General features: G+C 53.1%; 1 protein-coding gene and 1 long non-coding RNA gene across 2 annotated transcripts in view; both read left to right on the top strand.

Annotated features, from left to right (window-relative positions):
• Nucleotides 1–15,460: 15,460 nt before the first annotated feature.
• The window catches only part of ECE1 (endothelin converting enzyme 1), a 61,402-nt gene continuing 56,577 nt past the window's right edge, over nucleotides 15,461–20,285 (top strand). Inside the window, exons 1-2 of the mRNA XM_038531708.1 lie at nucleotides 15,461–15,586; nucleotides 16,528–16,614. Of these exons, the coding sequence (XP_038387636.1) occupies nucleotides 15,470–15,586; nucleotides 16,528–16,614 (204 nt within the window). The 5' untranslated portion in view covers nucleotides 15,461–15,469. The remainder of the gene's footprint in view (nucleotides 15,587–16,527; nucleotides 16,615–20,285) is intronic.
• Nucleotides 16,843–19,811, top strand: LOC119870442. The gene is made up of 2 exons (XR_005356070.1): nucleotides 16,843–17,633; nucleotides 19,487–19,811. It is a non-coding gene; the product is annotated as an uncharacterized LOC119870442 (long non-coding RNA).

Below are 20,285 nucleotides of genomic sequence, written 5' to 3' on the forward strand. Positions count from 1 at the left end.
TCCACAAAGGCTAATTGTTCCTTCCCATTTCCTGTCTGGAGCAGCAGCCCCCGAGGGGGTGCCACCATCGGAGTAGGTTTGGACTGGGCTTGAGGCAGAGCTCCCACTTCCAGCCTTCAGTTTTTTTCCTCAGTGGGTCAAAGAATGCCACACGCTGTTCTAGAACCAGAGCCAGCGGGGATGGTGACCAGAATGGCTCCCAGGGTGCAAAGAGAGGTCTTCTGGTGCCCCCATGCTTCCAACATCCTCACGTCAACGAGCATAATGATGATGTTTGAACGCTGCCTTTTATGAAGCACTGCGCATGGCACTTTCCACACAGCGTCTCGTGGGCCACTTCTGACAACCCTGCAAGGAAGCCACTACTATCCTCCCTGTACATGGGGCTCCAAGAGGTGGCACGACTCACTCAATGTCACAGTTTCCAAACAGCTAAGCTGAATGTGTCCGACTTCAAAATATGTGTTTCCACCCGTGGCCTGGAGATCCTGATTCCAACCACTCAGAATTGCCCTGAAGAGAAGAGTGAACTAAGGGGAATGTGCCCCCCTACCCCCCAGGAGAGATAAAGTGAGGCTGTCAGTGTCGCATGACCCCGGCTGCAGAAATATGGACAGAAGTCCTGAGCAGCAGGTGGTCCAGGGGCTGACACACTGGACCTGCAAGGAAGGGGAGGGCCTGGGTGCCAGGAAATGACAGGCCGTCAGCTGCCCATGGCCATTCTAGGCCCAGGCTGGCTCAGTTCTCACTGTCTAGCCCTTAGCAATCATGGCAAAGGCATAGGAGGCTTTGGAAGGAGCATTGGACTGAGAGTCCAGAGGCCCATCTTCTGGTCCTGGCTCTGCCCCTGATTCAGTTCTAAGGGGGCTTCCTCTTGGGAAATGAATTCCTCTCAGTTAATTCATCTGTAGAATGGAGTGGGTGGGGTTCAGACAAGGTTCACTCCCCTCCAGTCACATGTCCTTCCTCCTGCTCCTTGCACACTACACTTGTCCTACCTCTGGGGCTTTGCTCTTACTGTTCCCTCTGTCTGAAGTGACCTTTTTTTTTTTTTTTAATTTTATTTATTTATTCATGAGAGACACAGAGAGAGGCAGAGACATAGGCAGAGGGAGAAGCAGGCTCCCTGCAGGGAGCCAGATGTGGGATTCGATCTTGGGACTCTGGCATTCCCTGAGCCAAAGGCAGAGGCTCAACCGCTGAGCCACCCAGGCGTCCCTGAAGTGACCTTCTGACAGCTGACACCTGTCATTCTGGTTTCAGTTTACATGTCACCTGTTCACAGAGGCCTTCGACTCCTTCCCAGGAGTTCACTAGCACGCCGCCACCCTGCTATATTTTCTTTATGACACAACGAGGCAGTCCCTGCAGTGAGCATACAGGGTACTGGGTCGGGTTAGGGACTCTAGAGTCAAATTGCCTGCATTCGGGGCACCTGGGTGGCTCAGTTGGTTGAGCGTCTGTCTGCCTTTGGCTTGGGTCATGATCCTGGGGTCCTGAGATCGAGCCCCACATCGGGCACCCTGCTTAGATGGAAACCTGCTTCTCCCTCTCCCTCTGCCTGCCGCTCCCCCTGCTTGTGCTTTTTCTCTCTGTCAAATAAAATCTTGTGGTTTTTTATTTTTTAACAAAATCTTAAAAAAAAAAAATCCCAAATGTCAGCACTTAGAGCTGCATGATCTTGGCCATAAGCTCTCTGTGCCTCAGTTTTTTCACATGTGAAATGGAGTCAATAATAACACACATTATTTTTGTAAGGATTTTTTTTAAAGATTTTATTTATTTATTCATGATAGACAGAGAGAGAGAGAGAGAGGCAGAGACACAGGCAGAGGGAGAAGCAGGCATCATACAAAGAGCCTGACGTGGGACTCGATCCCGGGTCTCCAGGATCGCGCCCTGGGCTGCAGGCGGCGCTAAATGGCTGCGCCACCGGGGCTGCCCTATTTTTGTAAGGATTAAACAAGAAATGCATTAAAAGTGCTTATAGTGCTCGGCACACAAACACTCAATAAACATTAGATGCTGTTATTATTATAACTCTTCCGAACGTTGTTTATTGTTGGTCTTACCGATTAAAATTTAAGCTCCTGAGACAAGGACTTTGTGATGTGTATCAAGCTCAGAGCCCATTTCCTGGCATACAATAGGTGCCCAATAAATATTTGTTGAATGAATGAACATCCCTCCTCTTCTAAGAGGCCCCGTGTGGCTGGAGATGGAGAAGGGTGGGTGCTGGGAAGACAGGGCTGGGCCCTGAGCAAGGTGCCCCCTCCGCTCCCAGCAGCCCCCATGGAGGGCCCTATCCTGGCCTGCCCTGATGGGGATCCACACCCTGCAGGACAGAGGGGTCTCTCTGGGGATCGAGGTGGCTCCCTGTCCCAGCCACCATGACCACAGCAGTATTTGTGTGTGTCTGATGCTGTTCCTCAGCTCAGATTCCAGCCACCAGGCATGGGGGCCAACGTAGATTTTTCCCTGTGCTCAGCAGCCCTCCCTCCTGAACCCGCAGAGTTGCTTTCTTTACCACTGCCACCCCCTCCCCCAGTTTCAAAAGCTGCTCTCACAAATAGAAACGCCCCCAAGGATCCCTCCGGCCTCTCATGCCTCCCACCTGTTCTAGAATCCCCTGTGGGACCGCTGGCACATCAGTTCTCCTGCAGGCCTTTTCTTGGTCCGTGGTGCTCTCAGCACCTGAGGACATGGCCTTGTGTGCCCAGGCCTGAGACAGAGGGAGAGGTTGCTATGCCGTCATCTCTGACGACAGCATGAAGGCTCAGAGGGGGAGATTCGCTGGAGGCCCCACAGTTGGCAAGGACCAGAGTGGGGTTTCAAACCCAGGCCTCACTGTTTGCTTCTTCTCCCTCCATTCGTTCGTTCAGCTCGTGTTTCCTGAGCGCCTCCCCTGTGCCAGGCACTGCGGTGATCACGATGCCTGCCCCGGCAGGTGATCCAGAAGTGAGCCCGGCTGTGTAGCTAGTATGTACGCCAGTGCTGCTCAGTAGAACGTGCTGTGGTATGTTCTCGATGTTCTCGATCTGTCATGTATGGCTGTTGAGCCCTTGACATGTGGCTAGTGCCAATGAGGAATTGAATTTTTAATGTATGAAATTTAATGAATTTTAATTTCAGTAGCCACATGCGGCTAATGGCCACTGTGTTGGATATCATGGGTCTGTGTGGTTCTTTGAAGATCAGTCACAGCCTCAGACTCTAGGTCTCATCTGTGATCAGGGAACCCGGCTGATGCTCCAGGGGCACCTCAGGCTCTGTCTTCGACCATTGCCAGTAAGTTAAACTCACAGGCGTTCTCTTCACACCCAGGAAGGAGTTAATCACTCTTCTTTGAAAGGTGAGACCCTCCTGACCCATGTTTCAGTTTTGGCTTTTTTTTTTTTTTTTCTTATCAAGGTGTGAGTTAAATCTAGTGAAATGCACAGGCCGGAAGCAAACAGTTTTGAGTTTTGACAAACATAGACATGCATGAAAACACAGTGGAATCAAGATACAGGACATTTCCAGAACTTTTCCATTCCTCCAGAAGGTTCCCTCCTACCTCTTTCCAGGAAGTCCTATCCTCAGAAGCAGCTGCTGTTCCGATTTCCGCAACCATAGATTCGTTTCCCTATTTCAGCCTCACATAAATCATTTTCCCACTTTGATTAAGATGAGGGGACAAGAAATACTTCTCTTTTCTCTTTATTATAGAAACCAGAGCACTAGCATGATGACAGGTGGCAGCTGATGCTGGGCTGCAGGGAGGAGGAGCCAAGGAGGAGTGTCGAGTGGGGTGGGTGGGCCGTGGAGCCCTGGGGACTTGTGGCCCGTTCGCCATGGGGGCAGCCCTCCTTGGCCTCAGAGGAAAGCTGAAAATACTGACTTTCATGTCGAATCTCCTAAATGCTGGCATTTCAAAACCTTGTACAGCACTGCAGGCTGAATAATTCACATCTGTGGGCCAGACTCGACCCGTGGGCTGCCAGTTCGCAAGTTCTGCCTTGGGCTAAATCAGACTGTTAGCAGTAACAATTGCTGATATTTATTAAGCGATTCCTTTGTTCGAGGTCCTCTTCTAAGCGTTTGATGTTATAAAGTCATCTAATCCTCCTAACTATTTATTAATAAATCCATTTTACAGATGAGTAAGCCACGCCGGAGACAGGGATTAGGGGACTTGCCCGAGGTTACAGAGTCAGGACAGGGCTGCGCTCTGAACCCTGACTGGTTCTGAGCCCACACTGCTAACCCCTGCGGAGTCGTCCCCTTGGGAGGGAGAGTGGAGGGAGAGGCCTCCGGGGTTGGTCACACCACTTGGGGTGCAGCATCATCGGCTACCAGGGTGCTACCCTCCTGAACAGGCGATGAGAGCCGCCTCAGTGCTCAGCCCCGCCTGCCAGGACTGGCCCTGGCACGGGCACTTTGCAAGTTCAGACACCTCGGCTGTCAGTTGGTGGAGTCCCGGTGTTAGGAGGTGCTGGGAGAGCCGCCAGGGGTGGGGTGGGGAAGATAGAAGCCTGGCTGATGCTTGACGAGGCTGTCGGGGAGCACGGGGCAAGTGTGGGCAGAAGTAGCAGGAACCTGGCAGGGGGAGAGCCCAGGCCCAGGGAGGGAACCAGGGGAGAAGAGAAGGAGCAGCCACAGGGGTCCAGGGCCAGGCCAGGGTGCTGCTGCCAGGGGCGCTGGTGCTGGAGCATCCCCGCCAGCGCCCCCAGCACTTTGTCCAGACAGGCCTGTCACTAAGGGAAGGTTGGGCAGGAGAAGATGGGAATCATCAAGGAAAACAATACCACATTTCTAGCATCCCCTCCCACCTGAGGGAGGGGGGGCACAGGAGGAAACAGGCCCAGCGAGGGCACAGCCAGATCCCGAACCTGGACTCATGGCCTCCACCCCAGGGCCCTTTCTGCTCCACTTGGCTGTGTCCTTCGGGACCAGGCATCGTGGGGAAGGAGGGTCTGTGGTCACGGGCAGGAAAGTGTCCCAGAAGCCTGAGGGGAACGGCAGGGACAGGCCAGACCTTCCCCTCTGGCTCTGCCCTGTGTTCCTGAGCCAGGCTGGCATGAAGTAAGCGCTTAAACAACCATTTGCCGTTGTGCTTGGTTTTTTTTCCAATTTGATCTTCACACCCACCTTTGAGATATGTGTTATTATTATGTATCCCTCATTTTACCAACGAGAAAGCCCGGCTCGGAGAGGTAGAGATTATCACCCAAAGTCATTAGCAGGAGTAAAGGAGGGAGGTGTATAGAGTGCTTAGCCCCATTCTGGTGCACAGCAAAGGACTGTGGGCCATCGGCCAGAGGAGGGATAAGGTGGCAGGACCGGTTAAGGAGGTCCTCTCAGAGGAGGTGACATGGGCCTGGGCTTTGGGGAGTCCAGCCTCTCAGGCTGCTGGTTCCCTTAGGGTTAAGGCTGTTTCCTGAGTAAGACATGATGCTGGTTGGGTCTCCTCACTCTGAGGATGCCACCTCCCACTGGAAGACCAAGTAACATGGGTTGGTACCCTAGGCCCTCACCAGCCTTCTGGAAGCCTCCAAACCAGGGGAGCCCTCCGGCCTGGTTCCACATCCTGTGCATTGTGAAGGGGCATTCTGGCTTTGGGGTGGTCACGGCATCTCTCTGAGCCTCAGTTTGCTCATCTGTCAAATGGAGACAGTGCTGCTTACCATGCAGAGTAGTGGTGATGGCCTGGCATGCGATGGGTGCTCAGCAAACAGGCACCACAGGACCTCTAGGCAACGGCTATGGAATTGAATTGGAGTTTTAAAGTCAAAGGACAGACACATCCTCATCTGGCTTGATGCGCACTTGAGCACAGAACCACAAAATCCCAACTACTGCGTCTGAAGCCACATGCTTTAGAGGATCACCCACCTACCCCCCTTCAGCTGTGTCTATACTGGATGAGGGCAGTAGGGAGCAGATTTGCCTTGGGTTATTATTCCCCCAAACTCCAAGGCAGCCAGCACTTATCGAGCGCTTGCTGTGTGTCAGGCACTATGCTGAGCCCTTTGTGTTGAACATTTTATACAGGAGGAAACAGGCTCCGTAACTGAATGCTGGGTACCCTGCCGGTACATGGTGGAGTAGGGACCTGAACCCGCGTAGTCTGGCTCCAGACTCCGCTCTCAGGAAGAGATAATAATCTACTAGAAATAAGCAGAAAACATTAACGTGGGGAAGTCTTTCACAGATGCAAAGGCTGTGTGCGCCTGTGATTCAGTTCTGTCCTGATGTCACCAGGTAATGGTGTTATCGTTCCCTGTCTTACAGTGAGGCCCAGACAGGTGTGATGACCTGCTCGTGGCCAAGTGGCTAGGCTGGAATGTGGGTCCCATCCTCTTCCCCTGGGTTCTCAGCCACCTCTTGGGGAGACAGTAGTCCAGTGCGAATGGCAACAGCCGGCAGGTCCCAGTGACTCCACTATTGGTGTGGCCCAGTGGCCCCAGTGCCCACCCCGTGGGGCAGGCACCACCATCCCAGCCCCATCCCGGCCCCAGGCCACCACTCCCAGTATCCACCTTGCTTCAGAGCCACTAGTTCTCAGGAAGAAATGTGAAGGAGTGGTTTTCAAACTCCATTCCTTGGAACCCTTGAGGAAGCCAGTTTGGGGTCAGGATATGGGGTCATTGGATGCATACGTGGCAGCTCCACTTACATCTCTTTTGTATTTTGGGTTGCCATGTTAACTTTGTAAAATAAAGGACTCTGTGGGATTAAAGATATATGTACTTGTGAACCACTGTCCGAATGCAGCAACTAGCTCCCCATTTTACAGATGGAAAAACTGACTTCAAAGCCCATGTTTTCCCCATAAATGATAATATTCAGGCATTGTGCTAAGGTTTTCTAAACTGGTTTAACCCTCTATCTCTGGGAGGGCAGCCCCTTTGTGTCCATTGTACAGATGAGGACATAGGCTCAGAGGGAGTGGTTTGCCCTAAGATTGGGATCCGGGGAGCCCAGCTCCTAAGTCCACACTTTCAATCACTCCCAGCCTGACAGGCACACCTTCTGTTTGTGTTCTGGAGCAGGGAAGTCACTTGCTGAGGCCCAGCATAAAAGCAGCACAGGACCTGGGGCCAGAATGTAGATCTTCTGCCTCCCAGCCCAAGCCCAAGCCCAAGCCCAAGCCTGCTGTCCACAACATCCCTGGGGCCGGGTGGGGAGACAAGCAGCCCTGTGCGAACCCGGGATCTGTTCTTCACTGGCTGTGTGGTTTGGACAAGCGAATGGACCTCTCTGAGTCTATTTCCTCACTTTACAAAAGGGAGACTAGGGCCCACATCAGAGAGTCCTCATGAACGTTAAACAGGATCATCCACATGGGTTGGTTGGCATGGGGTGTGGCACAAGATGGGAGGGCCCCAGCCACCCTCAGTTCATGGATCCAGGGAGTCACCACCCTTCCTACCTCATCCGCTTCCTCCTCCCTCTTCCTGGGCCGCACTACCCACCTGCACAACACAAATACTAATTACAACCATTTCCACGAGCTGCTTCCTGGTGGAGCCTAATTAGGGGGCAGCTCGGGTATTACCATCCTAAACATCAAGTGAGACAGATTAACTTTGTCCTAAGTTTTATGTGATTAGATCAGCAAATTGTTCGGGCACGCGCTGTGTCCTCAGCTTGGGGCTTAGGCAGACTGGTCACCCTGCACAGCTCGGGGCCAGCGTCAGGCCTCTGGTCTGTTTTTTTTTTTTTTTTCCTCTGGTCTGTTTTGAACTTGGTGCTCAGAGAAGACCAGAGTAAGTTGGCCCTTTAACGCAGTGGGAAGATGATGCCTGAAGTGGGAGGGGTGGACCAGGTTGGGGCTACCATCTTCTTTGTTGTCAAGGCAAAACCGCAAGCTTTGGGCCTTGATACCGCTGGGCTGCCACCCGGGCTTTGCTGTCTACCAGGTGTATGACTCTGGGCATGTTCCTAAGCCTCCCTGTATTACGGTTGTTTTGTACTATGCGGCGGGGAAGAGGCGAGGAGGTACCGTGTGCCAGCAAGTGCCAGGCCCAGCACCTGGCATCTCATAGGTCTCCTAACTGCTCCTTCCCTTCCCATCTTCTGTCGTTCCCTGTAGGACAGGAGTCAGCATATTCTGAACCACCGCCCACATTAGCATTTCCTGAGTGCGGCTTCTCTGCAAGCACTGGACTGAGGACGTCATGTGTGTTATTTTACTGGATGTGTATAAAGACCCAATGGAGTAGATACCACTGTCATCCCCAGCTGACAGGCAAGAAAAGCAAAGCACAGAGAGGAAGGGGGATGACTTTGTCAGGGTCACACGGCTGCACTTGGCTGCCAGTCACTCTGTGGGGATGAGATGCTAGGAGGTCATGCAGGGAGCTGCTGGGGAGCACAGAGGACAGGTCACCGAGAAGTCCTCTCGTGGGTGGAGGCAGCAGGCATGCAGGGGGCCCAGCAGCAGGAAGCACAGCAGGTCTAGGGGACTAACCGTACACATTTTACTGATGTTCCAGTGTGTGAGGGCAGACTGGTGAGTGAGAAGCTCAAGAGCAACCAGGAGCCAGACCCTAGTAGGGAAGGGAGGTTGGAAGCCAGAAAAAAGCGCTGCTTTTTTCCCCAGCAGTTCCAGGGAGCCAGCGTGTGAAGGAGGGGAGTGACTGGACCATATCAGTTAGTTTAGAAAGTTCTGCTTGGAGCCAGCTGGGAGAGGAGGGCCTGGCGTGCAGGGCGGGGTGATAATCGGACATCTAGCGGGCCAGGGGGCTAACCTGGAAGGCTCCCAGGGGGAGGAAGGGCAGAGCCTAGGACGCACCCCCTACCCCCAGAGGGGCAGAGGTGACAGATGGAGGCTGGGCAGGGGGCAGGGGGCAGGGGAGAGGTGTGGGCAGCCGTGCGCTGTGAGCAGCAGTGTAATGTGTGGCCCGTGTCAGGAGTAGGGAGGAGGCTGCGGGCCAGGCGTGGGCCTTGGGCCTGGGCTGGCCTCCTCAGCAGCACTGAGGTGGTTGGTTGGCAGCACTAGGTAAGGCTCAATGCCTCCCAGGGCCCCCAGGCAGGTGAGTCAACATCGGGCCAGGTAGGGGAGTGTTTCCCAGCTCCAGCGTGTGTGGGCCTGCCTCCTCTGCCCGGACAGCAGGGGAGCACGGCCTGGGGCTCTCTGGTCTGGACCAGGGTGATTGACTCACGGGGGGGCAGAGCTGCTGCCACCTCGGAGGAGGTCTCCTGTGTACTCTCTGTGGCTCTGTGCCCTTGGCCTCCTGCCTGTCCCTGAGTCTCACCTTGAGGCCTCCCCTGCCCCCAACTCCTGTCTACCTCCCCCCTTCCCATGCCTGGCCTCCGGCTCCATCTGACCCCTTAGTGTGTCAAGGGGAGTCTCCCTCCCCAACCTCCTGCCACCTGGTCGGCCTGAGGGGCCAGGCCTCAGGGAGGTGGCCCAAGAAAAGAGGAAGAGGCTCTGGGAGGGTCGGGAAGATCTGGGTTTGAGCTGTTGTTTTGCCGCCAGCTGGCAAGCTGCTTCCTTTCTCCAGCCTCAGTCTCTGCATCTATAAAATGAGGGTCCCAGGGCTTGTTCCACAGGGCGCTCAGGAGACACAGATGAGATCAGGATATAACAGAGCCTTGAGAACTGGGCAGTGCTGGGCTGGTGTCCGTGTCGATGGCTCTGCTTTCTGTTTTAGGGGGTGGTGGTTGTGGTTTTTTTAAAAAAGTGAAAATTTTATTATAGAACAGTTTAGATTTATAGCATTATTGAGAAAGTGGTTCAGAGAGTTCCCTTACGTCTCACACCCAGCTTCCCTTTTAGGAACATCTTATATGGGCCATTTGTCACAATTGATGAGCTGATACTAATACGTGATTACTAACTGAAATCTATATTCAGATTTCTTTCATTTTTACCTAATGTCCCTATTCTGTTCTGGGATCCCATCTAGGACATCCCATTGCATTCAGAGTCATGTCTCCTTAACTCCTCTTGGCTGTGACAGTTTCTCAGACTTGTCTTGTTTGATGACCTTGACAGTTTTGAGGAGTACTATCCGGTGTTTTGTAGAATGCTTCTTCATCAGGATTTGTCTGCTGTTTTCTTCCTTATGAGCCTGGGGTAAATGCTCTGGGGCAGGAGGCCACAGAGGTAAAGTACTACTTCTGTCACATATCAAGCGTACCTACTCTCACACTGGACTTATCGCTGTTGATGTTAACCTTGATAGGCAGGGAGTCTGTTATTTTTTTCCTGGGCACAGCAGCACAGCCAGAGTCAGGCCAGTGTTTCCTGAATGAAGGCCAAGATCAGATATATGGGGGGAGGGCAGGGGCACCTGGGTGGTTCAGTTGGTTAAGCATCTGAACCTCCGCTCTGTCTCAGCTCAGGTCTTGATCTCAGGGTCATGAGTTCAAGCCCCACATTCAAGCCCAGCATGGAGCCTACTTAAGTAAAAAAAAAAAAAAAAAAAAAAAAGGAAAGAAATATGGGTGAGGACAGAAGTAAATGGGAAAGGTGGTAGAGGAAAATAAAGAGGGATGCCTGGGTGGCTCAGCGGTTGAGCTTCTTCTGCCTTTGGCCCAGGGCGTGATGCTGGAGTCCTGGGATCAAGTCCCATGTCGGGCTCCCTGCATGGAGCCTGCTTCTCCCTCTGCCTGTGTCTCTGCCCCTCTCTCTGTGTCTCTCATGAATAAAGTCTTTAAAAAAATAAATAAAGAGAAGCAGGGATGAAGTGGGTTCACTTGGGGCTGGGATGTGGTGCACTATCCCAGACAGTCCACAGCAAGCCTTTCTGCAGAGACGGAAAATGAGGTCCCAGAGGGGAAATGACGTGGGCCCAGGAACCTGGGGTCGGGCCCAAGTGTGTCTTGACCACCTCATCCTCACTACTGAATAGGTACCTTGACACTGCATTCCCTAGGGAGGGGGTTAGGGAAGGGGCATTCCTGCTATGGGTTGCTTCTAATTTACTTTATTCTGCAAAGGATTCATGATGGGTTATGAATTTTATTTACTTAATAAAATAATATGCAATAGAAATGGAAAATCAGGATCAGTTAAAACAGACCGAAAAATGTGGACAAGGAAAAAGCTGAACATAAAGACCAGGAAAGTTGGGGATCCCTGGGTGGCTCAGCGGTTTAGTGCCTGCCTTTGGCCCAGGGCGCAATCCCAGAGTCCCAGGATCGAGTCCCGCGTCAGGCTCCCGGCATGGAGCCTGCTTCTCTCTCACCTGTGTCTCTGCCTCTCTCTCTCTCTCTCTCTGTCTATCATGAACAAATAAATAGATCTTAAAAAAAAAAAAAAAGACCAGGAAAGTGTCCATAAAAGAGTGTCTGATTTGGCTGTCAGTTTCCTGGCAGCCAAGGGAAAAAAGGATCTGGGCCAATTCCTGAGATTCCTATTATCAAAACGCAAAGAAGCAGTTCGTTCTTTTAGGAACGTTGTGATAAATTTAAAAAGAAGTTAATCAAACGGAAATTTCTCCTATTAAAAGCTGAGTAACGTAATAATAGATGACATAATAGTAATAATAAATGTCATGTGGTACCATCTTCAGGAGTTATAGCCATATTTTTATTCTCTTGTCCTTTGCCGGAAGTTGTTCTATTTGATTTTATGTGATTGTCACGAAGCAACTAAACTCTATTATTGGGGCGCCTGGATGGCTCAGTCGGTTGAGTGCCTTCGGCTCAGGTCGTGATCCTGGGATCCTGGGATCGAGCCTCATGTTGGGCTCCCTGCTCAGCAGGGAGTCAGCCTCTCCCTCCCACTGCTTTTGCTCTCTCTCTCTCTCTCTCTCTGTGTGTCAAATAAATAAAATCTCTTTTAAAAATTAAAAAATAAACTCTACTATTTCTTCTTTGTTGAAGTCACAGGTGCTTACACCCTGGTGAATACCCAGGATACAAATTAACTAGTTATCTATATACCAGGTTGTGCGCTGGGTGCCAGGGCTGGAAAGTAGCAAGATGATTGTTGCCCACCCCCAGGTCCTCTCCATCCCAGAGGGCTAGAGATGCCCAGACAAGGCCTGAATGTACTGCAGGTGCCACACAGGGGGCACACCACGAGGAAGGAAGGAGGGAGGGCTTCGTGGAGGAGGAGGTAGGCCAGAGATAGAGAACAGTGGCGGGGAGGGGGCTATGAGCCTCTGGTCCCTTGGGGGTGGAGGCCAAGTCCTACCCGGAGCCTTCCCCTCAGCTTGCAGCACAGGCCTGATGTGCATCAGGGACTCCACGGACTCCCACTGAGTGGTCGACCCCTGCGGGGCTGGGTCAGGGTAGGGTGACGACTACACACCTGAGGGGCATAAGGAGGGTGGACCCGGAGAGGGAGGAGTTTGGAGTCTGTTCTCTCAGCGGTGGGGATCGATGGAAGGTTTTTGAGCCTTGCTGTTTGTAAGTAATATTGAAGAACAGCTAACGGTGAGCACGTGCCGTGTACCCAGCACGGCTCTGAGCACTTCGTCTTCATCCGTATTAACTCCCTGAAGTAGGACAGCAGTCCTGGGAGGGAGGTACTGTGATGATCATCCCCATTTTCCAGACGAGACCACTGAGGCACAGAGAGGCTGTCACTTGTGCCAGGTCACACAGCTGGGAAGTGGCACCCTGGGCATCTGAACTGAGTTTCGGATCTAGAGCTTTTACCCACTCTTACGTGCCTGTTGAATAACAACAACGGACTCACATATGATGTGGGTGCATGTGAAGTGACCCCTGAGGACTTTACGGATCCCAGCCTGGTCACAAACCCCCAAGGCAGGAACTGACGGAGCCCAGGCTTAGAAACCATGTGAAAATAGCTCGGAGGGTGTGGCCAAGGAGTCACAGGCCTGCACATTTCACTCGGGACTGCCCTTCGTGCCTCTGACATGGCTTCAGGGTTCCTTGAAGATCCCCCACCTTGGGCAAAGCCCTGGCGAGGGCCATCTGGGTGAGTAACGCAGCCGGTGCACATAGGATCACGTCCAGGTGTCATTGGGCCAGAGGCCTTTGTTGTCAGAAACATGGAAGCATTTCTAATATTTCTCATTTCTGCTCACCCAGGCCTTTGAGTTCCACTGGGTGGGGTTTCCAGAGCGGGGACCGTCACACCCGCCTCTGGTTCTCATCACCTTCTCTCTCTGCAGCCTGGGGCCTGGGGCCTGGGGCCGAGTTGTGCTTCTCACTTCTCCATGCTTGGTCTCCACCTTCTTGTGGGCATCAGGCTCCGAGGGGCCGGGGGCAGAACAAGCAGATCAGGGCAGAGTGCCCCCAAAGCAGCTATGGTCTCCTTTCCCTAAAGCTCGTGGGGTCAGGAGTGACACCCACACTGCAAACCAGGCAGTTAGAATGGGCGCAGGCCACCCAACCAGCTCGGTGCCTGGAGTCCTTGAGGGCCCCACTAGAAGAACCCGCTCCCCCTTCCGCAGGACCCGGGTTCAAGGCCTGGCTCCGGTACTTCCTAACTGTGTGGCTGGGGTTCTCGGAGACATTCACATCCTGGGCCTCTTGCGTTCCAGCCAGGCGGCCTGGGTGGCTCGGGAGGGGGGTATCGAGTCCCACCTCGTCCCTCATCCTCCCGCTTCTCATGGGGAAAGTAGAGGTGATGGTTCCTGTCCGGCAGCACATCTTGGGGTCAGGAGGAATGCATTTTGTCAGGCAGCACAGACATTTCTGCCTGCCTAGTGCCCTCCCACTTCTCCTATGACATGGAACTGATACCCTGCCAAGGCGGAGGCCCCAGGTGGTGTGGGGACCCACAAGACAGGGAATGGAAGGTCCCTTCGGGCTCTGGGTGGGTACAAATATAGGGCTGCCGCTGTTGTCGGAGTGGCACTCACTCACCGACTGGGGCCTCTGTGCTCCTCGCTGAGCCAGCCATGCCACTTCCACGTCCGAGATGGGTTCTGTTAGGATGGGCACCTCATCTTTTGTGTGCTGAAAAATAAACAGCTCTCCATCTGACCGGCTGTCTGCTTGAGAGGTATGTGGGCTTCCTTCATCATCCATCCACAAACGGGCTGTGGCGGGACAGACGCATCACTGGCCTGGCCTGGAGGATGGTGAGGAGAGCTTCCTAGAAGGGGTGATCTCTGAAATGAGGCAGGAGGAGGGAGGAGCCGCTACCTCTGCACTCAGACAGGTTACTTGCCTGAGCCTCAGTTTCAGGCTCTGTAAAAGGGGCCCGATAATACTCAGAGGGAAGGGCGAGGAGGCTTAAATGGGATGATGGATGTAAGAAAACTGACAAATGCCTCATACCTCTTCGGTGTCTTGGAAGTAGCAGCTACTGTGCCAGGCTGGGAAGCTGTGTGGTGAATTGAACTTCTTTTTCAAGGGTCTTTTCCTTGGGTGGTTGACACCTGTTACTTAGTATAACCGAGTGTCCCGATTTAGGAAAAAGTCCAGCTGTAACCCAGCGTGAAGTGAAGAAGCATTGGAGTCCTTTCTCTCTGTCTCCAGTGGGTAACGGGAAGGCCTTTACCCACGGGAAATGGGGCAGAAGACCCCAGAATGAAAATTCTTCCCATGTACCCCACCTCCCCCAGGGCTTATGCCTGTTAGATGGGTTTCCTTTGTCCTTGGACTTTGCAAAACTAGATAGTGAAGGACTTAAGGGCACTGCCCCAGAGTAAATTTCACTTTCCCTCCACTGGTGCCATCATTAATTTTTAACTGTGTGTTGAGCACCTACAGCATGCGAGATGATGGAGATTCTCTGTGCAGACAGGGTCCCAGCCCTGGTAAAGCTCATAATGCTTGTGGGGTGGGGGAAGGGATCAACATAAACAAAATAACAACAGACTGCAGTACCATGAAGGGAGGGGCGCCTGGGTGGCTCAGTCAATTAAGTGTCCACCTTTGGCTCAGATCATGGTCCCGGGGTCCTAGGATAAAGCCCCATGTTGGGCTCCTTGCTCAGTGGAGCATCTGGTTCTTCTTCTCCCTCTGCCTGCTGCTCCCCCTGCTTGTGCACGCTCTTTCTCTCTCTCTCTCTGTCAAATAGATAAGTGAAATCTTTAAAAAAAAAAAATACCATAAGAGGAAAAATGGAGTGTATAACAGAGACTTTGAGGGGCTACTTAAAGCAGTCGGGACACTGGAGGACGTGGTGATTTAAGCTGAGTTCTGAAGCCGGAACTGGCCACGGGAGGAGTAGAGATGAGGAAAGAATGTTCCAGATAGAGGGGATAGCAGCTGTAAAGATCTTGAGGGAGGGGAGAAACTTGAGAATCTGAGGAACTGAGTGAAGGCCAGAGAAGTTGGGGCCTGAGTGAATGGGGTGGGGAGCAGCATGAGATGAGGGTCAGGGGTGGGCAGGAGCCATGGGTGGACGGGTAAAGGGACTGTCCTTGCAGAGTTTCAAGCAAGAGAATAGCAAGATCAGAATTTCCTTTTAAAGGTTCGGTCTGGGCGCTGAGAGGGCCAGAGCAGAAGCAGGAGGCCGCCAGGAGCTGTCGCTGTGACCCCAGGCAGCCACCTCACCCCTCTGAGCCAGTTCCTGCACACATGTGTGTGGCCGTGGGAACCAAATATGGGAATGAACAGACGTGCGCTGCAGGAAGCTGCAAATTGTATAAACGCAGGGGATTCCAGATCCCACTGGAAGTGGCGGGTCCTCTGGGAAACTTCTGGGTTAGACTTCTCCGAGGTGGGGAGGCAGAGCGCTGGGTACCTGGAGTCCCCACCTGAGCGCCCCACATCTGAGATGGCCTGCGGCCTGCTTTTCCAGCCCGGATCCCAGCTGCTGGGGAGAGGGCACCTGCTTGACCCCCTTGCCCCTTGAGACTGAAGGTGGAGGGATGGGTCACCTTCCTGGTGTTTGACTAGCCCTGAGCCTCCGGAATCTTCTGAAATGCTCTGCCTTAAAGAGGAAGGCTAAGAGGAAGGGGAAAATGAGACAGGAGACACCTGCTCTTTTTTTTTTTTTTTAATCCCACCTCCCCCCACCGCAATCTTTCTAGCGCGGATGGGGAGACTTACTTGAGGCACCTAAGGACCCCTGGAGGGGAGGGGAGGGGGACCTCTCTCTTGACAGGTGTGGTCCAAATTAGGGGCAGGAGCCTAATCCCCACCCCCGCTATCTGGCAGCTCTCCCTGATGGGAGACTCGGGCTTCCCGGGAGGAGGGGCTGCGCGGGGGGCGGGCGGGGGGGGGGGGGCTCCACCCTCCCGGTCCCGGGCCTCCCCGCGGCCCATCAGGCCCCGCCCGAGGTGGCGCGTCGTGGGCCCGCCCCGGCCCGCCCGTCGCGGTGGCCTTGGTGGCCGCGGCCCGGCGTCGGGGCGCAGCATGCGGAGCGGTGGCCGCCGGCGGGGGCTGGGGCTGGGGCTGGGGCTGGGGCTGCGGCTCGGGCTGGGGCTGCGGCTGCGGCTGCGGCTGCGGCTGGGGCTGGGGCGTCGCGTTGCATAAGGGATGCGGGGGAGGGGGCGGAGGGAGGCGGCCCCCCTCCCGCCGCGGGCCGGTCCTGGGCCGGTCTCGGTGTCCCGGCCGGGGCGGGGCGCGCGGCGGCGCCGGGGCCGCTTCCCCCTTCTCCCCATTCGCGCGGGAGCCATGGAGGCGCTGAGGGAGTCCGTGCTGCACTTGGCTCTGCAGATGTCGACCTACAAGCGGGCCACGCTGGACGAGGAGGACCTGGTGGACTCGCTGTCGGAGGGCGAGGTGTACCCCAACGGCCTACAGGTAGGACCCGGCCCGGGCATGCGCGCTGCGGCGCCCCCATCCCCCCATCCCCCCCATCCCTCCCCCATCCGGGGAGGACCCCACCCTGCCGCCCCGCTCTGGGCTCCGTGGGGCCCTAGCACCTCCGAGGTGCCGGGCTCCCTCCCCCCCCGGGGCCCTCCCCAGCCCTGGCTGTCCCCCAATCCCCTGCCACCTGCTAATGGGACTAGAGCCCCTTGGCAGAGCTGAAGCGCCCTACAGAACCAAACCGGACCGATTACCTTTCCCATGCAAGGCAGCCCCTGAGTGCTGGGGGACTTGCCCAGGGTCACACAGTCCAATAATGGCAGAGTTTAAAACTGTCCCCGTTTTAGCGTGGAAAACTCTGTGTCCCGGGAAACCTCAGTTCTGAGCAAACCAGGATGGTTGGTTACCCGCTCTGGTGGGCGTGACCCCATTCTTCCCTTTGCCCCCAGTACCTGAATTTCCTGCCATCTTCTGCACCCCCCACCCTTTTCCCTGGCCCTCTGCAGCCTATTCATGAAACCCAATTCCTCCCCTCCCCAGGGTCTGTCTCCGGGTGGGACTCACACATGCCACCGCCTCCCTACCTTGTGGCAGAGCAGTGAGCACAGCTGCTTCCTGCTCTTCTCTCCCTGCGGGGCTGAGCTGGGACAGTATTGAACGGGACCTCAGCCCTGCTGGGGTTTGCACCCAGGCAGGTGGGGGGGATGGAGTTGGAAGTGTCAGGGACCCCAGGGGGGCCCTTGAGCTGGCTCCTGAGAAACCAGCACAGAGAGAGGAGCAGGACATCTCAGTCCAGGAGGACTTCTGCCAAGATGACCAAGGGAGGCGTTGGGGAACGTGTTGGGGCCACCCGGTGAACTGACACCACATCACAACTCACCCAGAGGATAAGCTTAGGGCGCGTGGAAACTCAGGCTGCCAGGCCCAACCCTACTCAGGCATACCTCTTAGAAGCTGGAATAATAATACCAGTAAAGGAAAGCAGCACTGATGGAGTCCTTCCTCCGGGCTAGGTAAGTAGGCCCAGGGACATCTGAACTCACGACTCCAAGTGGTCTGCCCACTGGGATATGGCACCCTTACCCATCTCATCTCCCTTAACTTTCAGGACCACCCCCATGAGCTGTAAGGATTACTGTTCCCATGAGGAAACCGGGGGTCTGAATGGGGATACAACTCGCCTTAGGTCGCAGAGCTAGAAATCTGGGAGTGAGAGATCGACCCAGTCTGTCTAGAACCTCTTCCCTGGGACCCTGCTTGAGAGGCTAAATCCAGCAGGAAATTAGATTTCTGTGGCAGGCACTTTTCCCTTCGCAAATCAAAACAGAATCTAATCAGCGATCTTTTCAGTGTCATCTTGCACAGAAGGTTCTAAATATATCAGCACAAAAGCATTTCAGAATTCACAACAAAATAATAGGCCATGTTGTCATCACCATACCATGACAGTAACCCACATGGGGATAGCCTTTTTCATGTCACTAAGTGTGTTCATCTGCCCTGGGGCTCTCAGCAGAGTGGAAGCAGCCCAGTCTCTGAAGCTGGGGTCCCCGGTGTGAATTCTGACTCTGCTCATGGTCTTGGGTGAGCTGGTTAATCACTAAAAGCACAGTTCTTTCATCTCTAAAATGGGAGTTAGAAAAAGTAAATGTAGTGCCTCTTATGGGGCCTGCTAGGATTATTGTTTTTATGACCCATGAGGAAAGGGCCCCTTGGCTATATTACAGATGATGAAGCTGAGTGTCAGAGAGGTTAGGGATGTTCCGGTGGTCACGGGGCTGTCATGTATTTTGGAGCGCAGTGTTGCTGTTTCTACACCAATCTGCCAAACTGGGTACATTGTCCACTTTTTATACAGTCAAAGCCAAAAAGGTTGCCCCAAGGACTTGGGGGCATTTCTCTGGGTACCCAATCTGACTTCCCTTGAGCCTCCGTGACTTCCCCAAAGCAAGTGTGAACTTTGACTCTAGAACTTGTTCACCTTATTAAGAAGCAGAGTTTTCTATTAATTCTGTTTTAACTCATGGGAGTGTTTTTCCTCCCGGTATAAAAATGTTGCATGCTTATTTGTGGGGGGAAAAAAAGAGTCAAGTGTAAAAAAAAAAAGACTTAAAAAGAAACTGTAATCCCACCACTTGGAGATAACTCCTTCTGGTTTTCCACATTTGCACATGTATATTTATAAACATAATTGAGCTCACTCTTAAGTACATGATGTTGTGCTGCGCTTTTTTTCATTTAATGCCACTTCATGAGCATTTTTCTTGTTGTTTAAAAATTCCCAAAACATGCTGCCATTAAAAATTATAATGCCATGGGGTGCTTGGCTGCCTCAGTCAGTAGAGCATGTGACTCCTGATCTTGGGGTCATGAGTTTGAGCCCCATGTTGGCCATAGAGGTTCCCTAAATAAATGAATGTAAAAAAGTGATAGTGCTTCACAGTACCAGTATATAAAAATATATGTACTCAGTATGCTAAGGTTGGACAATAGGCCCAGTAACTAAAATTGTAGGTAACCATCGTTTAGCATTTGGATAATTTCCTATAGGCTGATGCTAGAAATGCAACTGCTCCTTCAAATTTAAGATTTTTAAAGTGGCCCCTCAATCCCCTCCCCCAGATCTCCCTCTTTTACAGGCAACTATAAAAATAAGCTACTTGATTTTTCATGATTTTGAAGCTGGTTCTGGAACTCCAAAGTTAATCAATCATACCAATACCAGTAAATGAAAACCTCCATCTCTCCACCAAATTTGCCAGCTTCATTATTAAATAATGCTGAGCAAGTACCACATTTAGCTGGAGCCACACTCTACGGGTGCTGCACCTTAAAGGCTTTTTCTTTTCCTTTTTCTCATATTTAGGCCCAAGTTAATTGTGATCCACTAAAATTAGTCACAACAGACCGACCGCCAGATTTAAAGCCAGATAACCCCAAGGCCTCAGCCTGGCCTCTGATGGGCTGTGAAACCTGAAAGCAGATCACGTAAACAGCTTTTTTTGTTGTTGTTAAATGGGGATAATATTACTAATCAACAATTGTTGCCAAGATTGAAATGAGGCCGTGTAAGTGAAAACATTGTGCATGGTGCACAGAAAATGGATTTCGTTGCTGTTGGGATTATTACTGTGACTCACCAGGCGGGAGGTCTCAGCAATGCCCTAAATATAACCGCTTTACGCTCCGGAGCCTCTGCTCTGCTCACACCAGCTGCCTGCACCCCCCCACCCCCCACTACATCCCCCAGCACACACCATTTCAGTGGCTCAGAGGGAATCAGCTAAGGTGATACCTGCAGCCCAAGCTGGGGAGCAGGCGGCCATGACTGCTACCAAAGCCTTTGAGACTCATCCTGTTGCTTGTAAAAATGAGCTTCTTCAAGAGAAGGGAAAGCTGGGATATTTCATCTTAGTGGTGTTTTTTTCTCATCCCCTCCCCCTCTGCCACACACAGGGGTGTCCTTCAAGAGTGATTTCAGGGACGTGACCACTTAGTACTTTAAGAAGACCTCTGTGCTCACCAGGAGGCTGTTTGGGCTACTCCACCTGTTTGAGCCTTATACTCCTGGCTTTTGAATTTTTCTAGAATCTGAGATGGTCAGACCTGGGTCCTTATCTAGCTTCCTCATTTTAAAGATAAGAGACTGAGGTCCAGAAGTGGCC

The sequence above is a fragment of the Canis lupus genome, chromosome 2 (assembly GCF_011100685.1).
Source record: "Canis lupus familiaris isolate Mischka breed German Shepherd chromosome 2, alternate assembly UU_Cfam_GSD_1.0, whole genome shotgun sequence".
NCBI classification, from domain to species: domain Eukaryota; kingdom Metazoa; phylum Chordata; class Mammalia; order Carnivora; family Canidae; genus Canis; species Canis lupus.